The 13,867-nt window shown below is 46.4% G+C and overlaps 1 protein-coding gene across 1 annotated transcript in view; it reads left to right on the top strand.

The window, feature by feature from the left end:
- Positions 1–13,867, top strand: part of LOC116987002 (polymeric immunoglobulin receptor-like) — a 68,253-nt gene that overhangs the window by 27,374 nt on the left and 27,012 nt on the right. The window contains exon 5 of the mRNA XM_033042884.1: positions 12,361–12,681. Coding sequence (XP_032898775.1) covers positions 12,361–12,681 — 321 coding nt within the window. The remainder of the gene's footprint in view (positions 1–12,360; positions 12,682–13,867) is intronic.

Genomic DNA, 13,867 nt, shown 5'->3' with positions numbered 1-13,867 from the left:
GGAAGTTTGATAGTCAGACTTATGTGGAGTTTGCTAGGGAGAAGGAGGCACTTTTTGACAGGTGGTGCGCTTCTCAAGGAGTGAAGGATTTTGAGCTACTGCGGGCCTTGATGATTATGGAAGACTTTAAGAACTGTCTCCCTGAGAGGGTTACTACTTACCTTAATGAGCAGAAGGTGAATGAGGTGTCTAAGGCTGCGGTGTTGGCAGATGAGTATGTATTGACTCATAAATCTGATTTTGTTGGGCGATCCTATAGTATTGGTGCACGGCCGGTTGATCGTGGTGGTGTCGCCGGGGGCAGTGTCAAAGCTGTTTCTGTGCCTGCAAGTGGCAGCACGTTGATACAGGGAGAAGTCCGAGCTGATAAGGTTGACGGAAATGTGAGGACTAATGAAGGTCCTGTGTGCTACTATTGTAGAAGGAGAGGGCACATGTTAAAGTCGTGTCCCGTTCTATAGCAGAAAAATGCAAAGCCTGTGGCTTTGGTGGGTGCACAGAAGGCACCTGTCGTACCTGAGGTGCCTGAGTCTGATAGTGTAGGAATTATTCTGCGTTCATCATGAATGGTTTTGTTTCTCTAGAGGATGGGGGTGAGAGAGTTCCAGTATCCATCTTGCGTGATACTGGTGCTACTCAGTCCTTTATATTGGATGGTGTACTGCCGTTTTCTGGGGAATCATCGGTTGGGTCAAGTGTCCCAGTGGTAGGATTCGGGATGGATGACATGGTAGTGCCTTTGCATACCGTGCGTCTCGAGTCCGAGTTGGTTTCAGGCCGGGTAACTGTTGGGTTACGGCCGTGTTTTCCCGTTGGGGGAGTTTCTGTGATTTTGGGGAATGACTTGGCAGGAGGTAGAGTTTTAGTCACTCCTGAGGTGACGGCTGTTCCGATGGTGCAGAGTCCTGATAGATTGGCTATGCAGCATCCAAAGGTCTTCGCAGCTTGTGCTGTCACGAGGGCTATGGCTAAGAGCCAGGCGAAGTTTGAGGATGTTGTGGACCTGAGTGAGAGCATTTTTGGGGATCAGGATGATAGATCCTGTGTGGTGAAGGGTGTTTCTCCATCTCAAGATGGGATAGTGTCTGGAAATGTGCCGGTGTCACTGTCACGTGACCGGCTGGTTGAGGAGCAAAAGAGTGATCCAGGTTTATCTGATCTGTTCGACTGCGCAGTGCCTGAGGGGGATATGGATTCCACAGCAAAGGGGTATTTTCTAAGGGATGGCTTACTGATGCGAAAGTGGTGTCCCTTGGATATATCTGGGCATGATGATTGGAGCGTGGTTGATCAGATTGTGATGCCTCGTCGGTATAGGGACGAGATACTCTGTTTGGCTCATGATGGTCCTCTGGGTGGACATTTGGGGGTCAATAAGACGTATGACCGCATCTTACGGAATTTTTTTTGGCCAGGGTTGAAAAAGGACGTGAAACAGCACTGCAGGTGTTGTCACATTTGCCAGGTGGCAGGAAAGCCGAACCAATCGATTGTTCCTGCGCCTTTATATCCAATCCCTGTGGTCGGTGAGCCGTTTGAGCGGATTCTAGTTGATTGTGTGGGCCCTCTACCTCGGACAAGGGTGGGCAACAAGTTTTTATTAACAATTATGTGTGCGACTACCCGCTTTCCGGAGGTGGTCCCTTTGCGTAGAATTACTGCCCCTGCAATTGTTAAGTCTCTCACTAAGTTTTTTTCGTTGTTCGGTTTGCCCAAGGTTGTGCAGAGTGACCAAGGTACCAACTTCATGTCGAAGGTTTTTGGTCAGGTAATGAAGTTGTTAGATATTAAGCATTGTTACTCCAGTGCGTATCATCCTGAGAGCCAGGGAGCTCTCGAGAGGTTTCACCAGACTTTGAAATCTATGTTGAGGACTTACTGCCTGGAGTTTGAAAAAGACTGGGATGAGGGGGTTCATCTAGTTATGTTTGCGGTGCGTGAGGTCGTGCAGGAGTCTTTAGGGTTCAGTCCTGCTGACCTGGTGTTCGCGCATACTGTACGTGGTCCGTTGAGGGTCCTGAAGGAGAAATTGTTGCAGGAGGATACAAAACGTAGTATTTTAGACCACGTCTGTACTTTTCGCTCTAGACTGAGGAGGGCATGCGAACTGGCAATGGGTAATCTTGCCTCTGCTCAGTCTAGGATGAAGGACTGGTTCGACAGGAAGGCTTCTAGTAGGAATTTTTCTCCAGGTGACAAGGTCCTGGTGTTGTTGCCTATTCCTGGTTCCAGTCTGCAGGCTCGGTATAGCGGTCCCTATCAGGTGGTTAAGAAGGTTGGTGAGAGGGATTACGTTATTGGTACCCCTGATCGGAGGCGTAAGACTCAGCTCTGTCATGTCAACATGATGAAACAGTACCATGAGCAGGAGCCTGTGGAGGTTGATGGGTCGGAGCTATGTCCTTCTAAGCCTGTTTTGGCTGCAGTGGTGCTGCCCCCTGACACGGGTGGTGATGTGGGGGAGGCACGGTTGTCTGTGGCAGTAACGCAGGGAAAGCTGAGTAACTCTGACGCTTTGGAGACGCTTCCCTTGCGGTTGTCTCATTTGACTGGCATATCCGTGGCAAGGATAATGTATTGGCTGATGCATTGTCGCGCCAGTGATGTCTGTGCTACTGAATAGTTGCTGAAATTTGGTGGTGTTTTTTAGTTCATTTTCAGAAACTTATTCAGTATCTTTGGGTGGGGGTGTTAGGCGCTTCCCCCTCCTGGTGAATGCTATGTACTTACCTTTCTCTGTTTCTCTCCCTGAGTACAGGCCTCGTGGCTGTGAGTCTGGAATCGAGGGGTTAAAGGCTCCTGTACCCGATTGGCCAAGCTGCGTCAGGTGACGGGTGACTCATCTGAAGTATAAATACCAGAGCTTCCCAGGATTCTCTCTCTTCTTCGTCGACCCTGACTGATGAGCAGACTGCTGGTGTGGGCCGAGGAAAGCCTGACCACATGGCATAGAACTTTGTGTATTTTCACCATTCCTTGTTAACAGATATTGAATTGGGACGGATAAGGGCTGACCTTAGAGTTTTTGTGTATTTTGGTTTCAGGGTTGTATCTCTTTGGGCAGGTTTTGGAGTCTCCGGTTCGACGGCCCATTCCGTGGCTGGCTGGAGCATTGTTAAATTGTTTGTCAGTTTATCCATATCCCTGACTGGGTTGTTTAAATCAGGTTTGGGTTTTGTGTTCCAATGAATAATTAAAACTGTTTTTGAACTTGAACCTGGTTTTTGACTTGTGTTACGCGGCTCTGAAGTACTTGGATTCGGGAGTCGTAACAACCTCCATAAGATCCCCCCCTCGTCCTCCTGCTCTCCAAGAAATAATGACCCAGCTTGCTCAACCTTTCCCTATACATCAGTCCCTCGAGTCCCAGCAACATCCTCGTTAATCTTCTCTGCACCCTTTCCAGCTTGACAAAATCTTTCCTGTAACATGGTGACCAGAAATGCACACAATACCCTCAATGTGATGAGGTTCCAGGATTATGCAGAATTACATCTGATCACATAGGATTTAAGGCACAGAAAAGATCAACTGAACTGGTCCCATGCTGGTGTTTACATACCACTCGTCACTTCTCCCATATTTTTTTATCTAACTTTATCAACGGTAGACACAAAATGTTGGAGTAACTCAGCGAGTTAGGCAGCATCTCTGAAGAACATGGATAGGTGAGGTTTCGGGTCGAGATCCTGGACGGTGGAATTTCCCAGCTGAACTACCTGGGCTCTGTTGCTGTACCCTGCTCCATGCAGAGATTTCACAGCAATCAGGATATGAATGTAACAACTGTAACAAACGCAGACCATCTTATCTGAACCCAGCTCCCTCTCCTCTACTTTCAGTTTGAAAAAGGGTCCCGACCTGAAATGTCACACATCGTTTTTCTCCAGAGATCGTGCCTGACTCGCTGGGTTACTCCAGCACTTTGTGTCGATCAGGCCATTGATCACCCGTACGCATTAGTTCGATGTTATCCCATTCTCTCATCCCAACTCCCAACACACTAGGGGAAATTCACACTGGCCAATTAACCTGTAAATTGGCCCTAGTTTATGCAGGATAGTGCTGGTGTGCGGGGGGGGGGGGGGGGGGGGTCGCTGGTTGGCGTGAACTAGGTGGGCCAAAGGTCCTGTTTCCATGTTGTATCTCTAAACTAAACTGAACTCAAATAAGACGTCCAATTCCACTGAAGGAAAGTCACCGTATCTCTCAAGCTAATTGGCACTTTACTCAAAGCAATGGGTTCCATCTGACAATCTTGTTCTCTTTGTTCACTGCATGTGAAAACAGCTGAGACTTAATCTTATTTCCTTGCCTCAACAGAACTTCAATCAACTTATGAAGGAATGATGAATGAATGATGAATGAATGATGAATGAATGAATGAATGAATAGGTATATTTACCAAGTATTCACATACAAGGAATTTGCCTTGGTACTCCGCCCACAAGTGCAATGTGACATACAGTGACATTTGGAGTGACACCTAAAACATTAAACATTAACAATAACATATATTTTTATAACAGAACCAATGACAACCACACTATCTCCAATTACAAGTTTGATATCAACAGTACTCAAAACAAATATAGTGCAAGGTATATTCTTCTCATAACTTTTTTTACGCACTGGAACTGAATCCATGTCGTGGACATTTGGTTGATTTTGTATTGTTAAACGCAAGCGTCAAGAGTGCTTGATTGTCATATGTACCGACAGAGGGAAAATATAATGCTTTGTTTCAGTAGCACAACGAATCTGCAGATTTATAGAGATGTACAGCACGGAAACAAGCCCTTAGGCCCCACTTGTCCACGTCAACTAAGATGCCCCATCTACTCTAGTTCCTCCTGCCAGCGTTTGGTCCATCTCCTACTAAACCAGTCCAATTCATGTAACTGTCCAAATGCCTTTAAAATGTTTTTGTAGCACCTGCCTCAACTACCTCATCAGTTAGCTCATTCCATACACCCACAACTCACTGTGTAAAAAAATGATGCCCCTCAGGATCCTATTAAATCTTTTCGCTTTCACCTGAAGCCTTGTCCCCTGAGTCTTGATTCCCCTACTCTAGGTAAGAGACTTGTTTCCCTTGTTACCCTTGTTTCCCTTTCCCCTAACTTTGTCTGAAGAAAGGTCTCGACTCAAAACATCACCTATTCCGTTACTCCAACGATGCTGCCTCACCCAATGAGGTTTTTGAGTTAATCTTCGGTTTGAACGAGCATCTGCAGTTCCTTCATAGAAACATAGAAACATAGAAAATAGGTGCAGGAGTAGGCCATTCGGCCCTTCGAGCCTGCACCGCCATTCAATATGATCATGGCTGATCATACAACTCAGTATCCTGTGCCTGCCATCTCTCCATACCCCCTGATCCCTTTAGCCCCAAGGGCCACATCTAACTCCCTCTTAAATATAGCCAATGAACTGGCCTCAACAACCTTCTGTGGCACCGAATTCCAGAGATTCACCACTCTTTGTCACCTGCCCGCTGTTCCTGACGCTAAAGCCTTGGGATCGTTGCCCTTCGTGTTGGCATGGAGGGGGAGGGGGGTATTGTGCTGTTTGGTCGCCCCCTGCTATCCCAGGGACAGGGAGACACAGCGGCATTTGAGACTGGTGGGCAATCACTTCCAAAGTGTCTGCCCACACAGTCAGTACACCTCTCCTACACTTGTCTCCCGCACTAAGATCATCCCGCAGAGAATGATCCCAGCCTAACCCAAGAGCCATGTCACCCCAGACAGATTAAAGACGCCCCCCCCCCCCCCCATGTGTAGACATGGCAGTAAATTCAATTAAACCAAATCAAACCTGTGTGTTTCAAACAAATCATAAGTGTAACTGCTCTGGCACTGATTGGTGCGCATTACCCCTTTGTAGGTCACATCAATAGATGCGGCCGCGCTGAATTCTATCTTTAAATCAAAGCCACAGGATGGAGATGTCTTCTTTAACACTGTTGCTTATTAAAACATAACACTGTTGCTTATTAAAACAAACCTTCAATCAGGAATGGCTCAAGAGTAACTCGGGAGACGAACTTGGAACATCGCAGAAATGACAAGTAAACGGCAAACTTGTCATACCCGTGGGAACTCAGTAAGATCATACACTTGCAATCTCGTACACAACCACGAGTCTTTCACTCAGGGTACCTCTTGTGTCAACTCAGTGTGATGAAAGACTAATACATGGGAGACTGTGTTGAATATGAGAAGGATAGTTAGCGCAGGCCTTCAGCCCAGAGATAAATATAATCCAAGCTTTATGTATAAGAAGGAACTACAGATGCTGGTTTTAATCAAAGATAGACACAAAATGCTGGAGTAACTCAGCAGGACAGGCAACATCTCTGGAGATTCCTTCACTCCAGAGTTGCTGCCTGTCCTGCTGAGTTACTCCAGCATTTTGTGCCTATCCAAGCTTTATGTAGTCTGGTTTACTGGCATTCCATACAGCTGCACCTGCAGTAAGCATGCAAATAATTGCTGCGACATTAACAGCACCAAGAGTGAATATATTTTGAATTTAGCTTTTATTTTGATATGTGCCTGTGATACTGCTATAAGTAAGATTTTCTTTGTACCTGTGCTTCGCTGTTCTTGTGCACATCACAATAAATTTGGCTTGACTTGGCTGTTAGGGGTGGGACAGTGGAGCAGCGGGAGAGCTGCTGCCTCACAGCGCCTGAGACCTAGATTCGATCCTGACTACGGGTGCTGTCTGTGTAGAGTTTGTACATTCACCCTGCGACTGCATGGGTTTCCTCCGGGTGCTCCGGTTTCCTCCTACATCCCAAAGGCATACAGGTTTGTAGGTTGATTGACTTTGGTAAGAAAAATTGTAAACTGTTTCTAGAGTGTAGAATGGTGCTAGTGTACGGGGTAATTGTTGGTCGGTGCGGACTCAGTGGGCCGAAGGGCCTGTTTCCACACTGTATCTCCAAAAGTAAAAGATAAAAAAATAAAAGGCTGGACTATATTCATCAGTCAATGAAAATTGGATTACTTTTATTTCGCTTGGGGAGTCTGCATCCTGCGGGGATGAACATTGAATTCTCCCAATTTTGTTAGCCCTTGCTGTCTCCTCCCCTTCTTCAGCCCTCGGGCTGTCTCCTCCCATCCCCCAGCCCTCGGGCTCCTGCTCCTCCTTTTTCCTTCCTTCTCCCCGCCACCCCCTATCAGTCTGAAGAAGGGTTTCGGCCCCGAAACGTTGCCTATTTCCTTCGCTCCATAGATGCTGCTGCAGCCGCTGAGTTTCTCCAGCATTTCTGTGTACCTTAAATTTAACTGAGACAACTTCAAATTCTAAAGTTTCAGATTTTAACATCAGTCTCATTCTGGTTTCACAATCAGGTTCCCTGTTGCCTTCTTCCTCATTCTTAATACATGCCATATTTGTCAGACCGTTCAGTCTGAGGACTTAGAGCTGAGCAGCAGATCAGTGCTAACATGGTCTCCTTGGATACAACTATGTGGATTCCAATGCTGCTCATTTATTCCCTGCCCGGTAAGTAACAGCTTGATTTGGACGGTCATGAGACCAGACTCTACGGGAAGTATGAGATGGTCACAAAGTGCTGGAGTAACTCAGCGGGCCAGGCTGAAGAAAAGTCTCGACCCGAAATGTCACCCATACCTTCTATCCAGAGATGCTGCCTGTTCCTCTGAGTTACTCCAGCATTTTGTGTCTATCTTCAGTGTAAACCAGCATCTGCAGTTCCTTCCTTGACATATGCTGGAAATACTTAGCAGGTGTGCCGAGAAAAAGAGTTACCGTTTCACATCAGAGATCCTTTCACATCAGAGATCCTAAAACCTAACTCTATCTCCCCCCCCCCCCCCCCCCCCCCCCCCCCCCCCCCCCCCCCAGAGATGCAGCCTAACCACCTGATTATTTTTTTATTTTTGTGTTAGATGGTTTAACCTCCATAGTTTTATTTTGATTTTCATTTTAGTGATCAGAATTTATCTGGGTCTTGTGCACCATTTCTGCAGTGGAGATAGTTAAATGCTTGCAGTTGTAAAGATAACTGAACAATATTGGGGCATGGATCAAGAAAGAAGAACTCAGCGGGTCAGCCAACATCTGTGAATGCGAAGAGGACATAGAAACATAGAAATTAGGTGCAGGAGTAGGCCATTCGGCCCTTCGAGCCTGCACCGCCATTCAATATGATCATGGCTGATCATCCAACACAGTATCCCGTACCTGCCTTCTCTCCATACCCTCTGATCCCCTTAGCCACAAGGGCCACATCTAACTCCTTCTTAAATATAGCCAATGAACTGGCCTCAACTACCCTCTGTGGCAGAGAGTTCCAGAGATTCACCACTCTCTGTGTGAAAAAAGTTCTTCTCATCTCGGTTTTAAAGGATTTCCCCCTTATCCTTAAGCTGTGACCCCTTGTCCTGGACTTCCCCAACATCGGGAGCAATCTTCCTGCATCTAGCCTGTCCAACCCCTTAAGAATTTTATAAGTTTCTATAAGATCCCCTCTCAATCTCCTAAATTCTAGAGAGTATAAACCAAGTCTATCCAGTCTTTCTTCATAAGACAGTCCTGACATCGCAGGAATCAGTCAGGACCCTGTATTGGAACTGAGTAAGGGAGGCAGGAATGGTTGAATCAGAATCGGCAGGTGGGATTGTGTGGGAGGAGAACACCAGAGGGTGTGAATTACCCAAAATTGGAAAATGTTATGTTTGTACCATTGAGTTTTGAACTATCAATCAACATCTCATGTTCTGCTTGTGTATTCTCTATGAAACACATCCTCTTCATCCAGTTCCATCTTCCTCAACCAGCCCCGACCCTCCCACTCTTTAGTACATCTATATGCTGCCAAACATCTCTGTCCCCTCTCAGTCCTGATGCAGGGTCTCGATCTGAAAGAACGACTTACACTTTTTTGCCTTCAAACCTCCATGACCCACTGAGTCCTTCCAGTGTGCTGTTTGTTGTTCCAGATTCCAGCATCTGCAATCTCTTGTCTCAATATTAGAGCGTGGTCTTCCAATCTCCTCCTGTCTCTATCACTGTGCCACACATAAATCATGGCCGCCAATGTATCTGAAAGCACAAACGATTGTGAATGAAAAACAGAGACAATTACGAGGGACAGTGGCACAGCGGTGCATTACAGTACCAGAGACCTGGGTTCAATCCTAACTAAGGGGTCTGTCTGTACGGAGTTTGCACTTTCTCCCTGTGACCGCATGGGTATTTTACCCAGTCCTCTGGTTTCCTCCCACATCCCAAAGACGCACAGGTTTGTAGGTTAATTGGCCTCTATAAATAGGGAATAAGGACTATGTAAATTGTCCCTAGTGTACAAGATACTAGGTCAGCACGATCACGTTGGGCGGAAGGGCCAGTTTCCATGCTCTATCTTAAACTAAACTAAACTAAAGTAACAGTGTCAAAGTGCAAAGGGACCCTTTCTATTCATAAAACATTGTTTTATTGCTTGCTTGCACTCACTAAAAACAGCCAAGCAATAATGCCAAAACACTTATCTCCATTTTACAACACTTCCGCTTATTTAAAATTCAGATATTAAATTATTTGATGTCTCAGTTCCTCTTGGGCTGTGGGTTGCTCTTGCAATGTACCCATTTCCTTCTTGTTCTTGGACGTCAACTATGCGTATTTCTCAATGTCATCAGCAAGCAATATTAATAATTTCTTGTTACCAAGTTATTTTTTTTTTTCAATGTTATCACTGATGCTCAGATGCAGGTGAAGGCCAACATTGACTGTCTTCATTCACCAGATCATTTCCGGTAATCTAGGATCATTGCTTTACTAGTTTAGTTTAGTTTAGTCCAATGGTCAAATTATTGATCATTCAAGGGGGTAAATAGGAGGCCAGGACTGCGCTCTAGCTAGTGAGAGGATGGGTCAGTTGCCTGATAACAGTTGGGAAGAAAACTATCTCTGAATCTAGAGCATTGGGTTCAAACTTCTGTCCCTCGTGCCTAATGGTAGACAGGTAAAGAAGGAGTGACTGGGATGAAACTGCTCCATGATTATGCTGGTGGCCTTGCAAGGCAGCGTGAAGTGTAGGTGACTATTCCCTAGTTTATAGATGGGAAAGATGGCAAATAAGGTTTACCCTCCATAAAACAGGTCAACGATATACATGCATTTGGGGGATAAGGTTGTTGTAGGGATCCACAAGCCTCAGTACTCATCAATAGACAATAGGTACAGGAGTAGGCCATTCGCCCCTTTGAGCCAAGACTGCCATGTAAGATTATTGTAAGATTATTTTAAGATTATTAAGGGCTTGGACATGCTAGAGGCAGGAAACATGTTCCTGATGTTGGGGGAGTCCAGAACCAGGAGCCACAGTTTAAGAATAAGGGGCAAGCCATTTCGAACGGAGATGATCAGCCATGATCACATTGAATGGCGGTGCTGGCTCGAAGGGCCAATTGGCCTACTCCCACCTATTGTCTATTTTCTATTGTTTATTGAATGTGATCATGCTTGATCATCCCCAATCAGTACCCCGTTCCTGCCTTCTCCCCATATCCCCTGACTCTGCTATCTTTAAGAGCCCTATCTAGCTCTCTCTTGAAAGTTTCCAGTGAATGGGCAGAGAATTCCACATACTCACAACTCTCTGTGTTTCCTTGTCTCCGTTCTAAATGGCTTACCCCTTATTCTTAAACTGTGGCCCCTCGTTCTGGACTCCCCCAACATCGGGAACATGTTTCCTGCCTCTAGCGTGTCCAAACCCTTAATAATCTTACATGTTTCAATAAGATGCCCTCTCATCCTAAATTCCAGAGTATACAAGCACAGCTGCTCCATTCTCTCAGCATATGACAGTCCCGCCATCCCGGGGTTTAACCTTGTAAACCTACGCTGCACTCCCTCAATAGCAAGAATCGTCTATGTAGATAAATGTAGGGGGCGTGGTGAAGTCCTCTGCAGATGAGGCAAAGGTCAGCTGGATGGTTGACAGGGAGGAGAAGGCTTTTGACCACAAGGCATATATGGATGGACAAATCAGAAGGGCAGAAAAGTGGCAAAGACAGTTTAATCCAGAGAAGTGAGAGGAATTACATTTGACAAAGAGGTCTAAATAAAGACATTAATAATGGATGTTGAGGGAGTGTGGAGGAACAGAAGGACCTTGGGGGATATTCTCACAGCTCATTAAATGCAATATGACAATTAGTTAGTTTTAGAGATACAGCCTGGAACAGGCCCTTCGGCCCATTATGTCCAAGCCGACCAACGATTACCCGTGCACCAGTTCTATCCTACACCCTTGGGGTAATTTACAGAAGCCAATTAACTTACAAACCTACTCATGTTTGGATTGTGGGAGGAAACTAGAGCACACAGAGGAAACCCATGCGGTCACAGGGAGAACGTACAAATTCTGTACAGGCAGCATCCATAGTCAGGATCAAACCCGGGTCCTTGGCGCTGTAAGGCAGCCACTCTTCTGTTGTGCTACTGTGCTGCCCAACTAGTGTAAACAGTTAGGACCAAAGAACTGCAGGTGCTGGTTTGTACCAAAGATAGAAACAAAGTGCTGGAGTAACTTAGAAGGGTGTCTGAAGAAGGGTCCCAATCCCGAAACATCACGCATTCTATTTCTCCAGACATGCTGCCTGACCCGCTGAGTTACTCCAGCACCTTGTGTCTATCTTTAGTGTGAAGGGGACTCGGTGGGCCAAAGGGCGTCTTTCCATGCTGTATTTTTCAATCAATTCAATCAATAGAAAAATATCTTATGATCATTAAATTTTCCAATTTTACATTGCACACCCCCCTACCCTCTCTCACTTTTCTGTGCACCATTTAACCCATGCCTCTTCTTCCCTTTCCACCCTGTCCACTGCCAAATATACCCCTCCCTCTGACTTTACATGTTGGTTCTCTTCTCTCCTTATCTGACAACCTTTTGACCGCTTTTCACCTCCAGTCTTTGTCCACTCGTGAACCAGTCAAAATTCCCCCCTCATCTGTATCCACCAAACACTTGTTGTGCTGCCTGTCCCGCTGAGTTACTCCAGCATTTTGTGTCTACCTTCCACCTGTCACTTGCCCGGCTTTATCACATCTCCACCTCTCTTCCAGCTTTCCCCGCCCTACTTTAATCAGTCTGAAGGGTTCCATCCCGACACGTCAAGTGTCCATTCCCTCCACAGATGCTGCCAGATCTGCTGAGTTACACCGGCACTTTGTGTTTGGCTCAAGGGTAAGTGAATGTCCAGACAGGGGTTGGTCCATTCGGCCCATCGTTGGTTAGGGTAAGAGTGGGTGGGCCAGCAAACGCTGTGTTAAGTAGATTTGTCCTGTAAATTTTCTGAAGATTTTTCCTCTCAGTTTCAGGTGCCCTGCGGGCAGAGACACTTGTAAAAGGAGTTGTGGGAAAAAATATCACAATCGATTGTCACTATGAATCACAGTACCGCTCACACACAAAATACTGGTGTCATGGGTGGACTCGCTGCTGTTCAGCTGTAGTGGAAACAAATGGACAACACGGACGGAGGGGAAGAGTGTCAATCACAGATGACCCGGAACGAAGAATATTTACTGTGACTGTGGGGGATCTTCACTCTGGAGATACAGGACGGTACAGCTGTGGAATTACTACATATGGCTACGATCCAATGTTTAACGTTCAGCTCCAAGTATCTGATGGTAAGTTTTACATTTATACCAAGCCAATTAACCTGTAAACCTGTACGTCTTTGGAGTGTGGGGGGAAACCGAAGTTTTCAGAGAAAACCCACGCAGGTCACGGGGAGAATGTACAAACTCCAGACAGACAAGTACCCGTGGTCATGATCGAACACGGGTCCCTGGCGCTGTAGGGCAGAAATTCTACAGCTGCGCCCTTAATGATGTACCATAGGGATCAATGCCGGGATTTTTGCGCTTTGGCCGAATTCTGTTCTTACCCCTCCTGGGAGTGTGCAGATGACGCCCCTGAATCTTGAATAATGATCAAACGGCAAACAGAATAAATGTCTTTTATTGTGGAGGAAAGAGCTGCAGATGCTGGTTCAATCGAAGATAGACACAAAATCTATAGATAATATAGATGCCTTACTGGGAGGCGCCGAGATTGCAGCCTCGCCAAAGCCTGTGTGTTATTTCAACTTTTTCGTTATTTTTAGTGTGTCTAAAATGTATGTTTCAATGTTTCTCGGTGTTTTATAATGTGGGGGGTCAAGGGGGGGGGGGAATAGGGGGAACCCGTTTTCAGTCACTTACCGCAACAGAGGTGTGATCTTTCCCGGTGTCACGTCTCCGTCCCCTCCCCGCGGCGTAACAACTGGATGGATGCGGCCTTTCCTGGAGACCGGCCTGGAGCTTCAAGCCGCAAGGGCGGCGCAGACTTTAACATCGCGGAGCTGCGATCCTTTGTCGAGGATCTCCGTGGAAGTGCTCCGACCGCGGGGCTTGTGAACTTTTACACCGTGAAGCCGCGGTCTCCGGTAAGAAAAGGTCGACTTGGCAGCTTCATGCCGCGGAGTGTTTCCGTTCCGCCCCGACGCCGGTGTCTCCATCGTCCCGACAAGAGAGCTTGAACATCGGGCCGTCGGCAGAGGCAGTGCTGAGGGTTCAAGGCCCCGACCACCACGGGTAAACAAAGGAGGAAGATGACTGAACTTTGTTGCCTTCCATCACAGTGAGGAATGATGATTCCACTGTGGTGGATGTTTATGTTAAAACTATTGTGTATTGCGTTATGTTTTTAAACTTGTATGGCTGTATGATAACTCAAATATCACTGTACCTAAATTGGTGCACGTGACAATAAATGTGAACTTGAACTTGAACTTGAAATGTTGGAGTAACTCAGCGGGACAGGCAGCGTCTC

The sequence above is a fragment of the Amblyraja radiata genome, chromosome 24, assembly GCF_010909765.2.
Source record: "Amblyraja radiata isolate CabotCenter1 chromosome 24, sAmbRad1.1.pri, whole genome shotgun sequence".
Classification (NCBI taxonomy): Eukaryota; Metazoa; Chordata; class Chondrichthyes; order Rajiformes; family Rajidae; genus Amblyraja; species Amblyraja radiata.
Note: the sequence above shows the minus strand (reverse complement) of the source record. Positions and strands in the feature narration are given on the sequence as shown.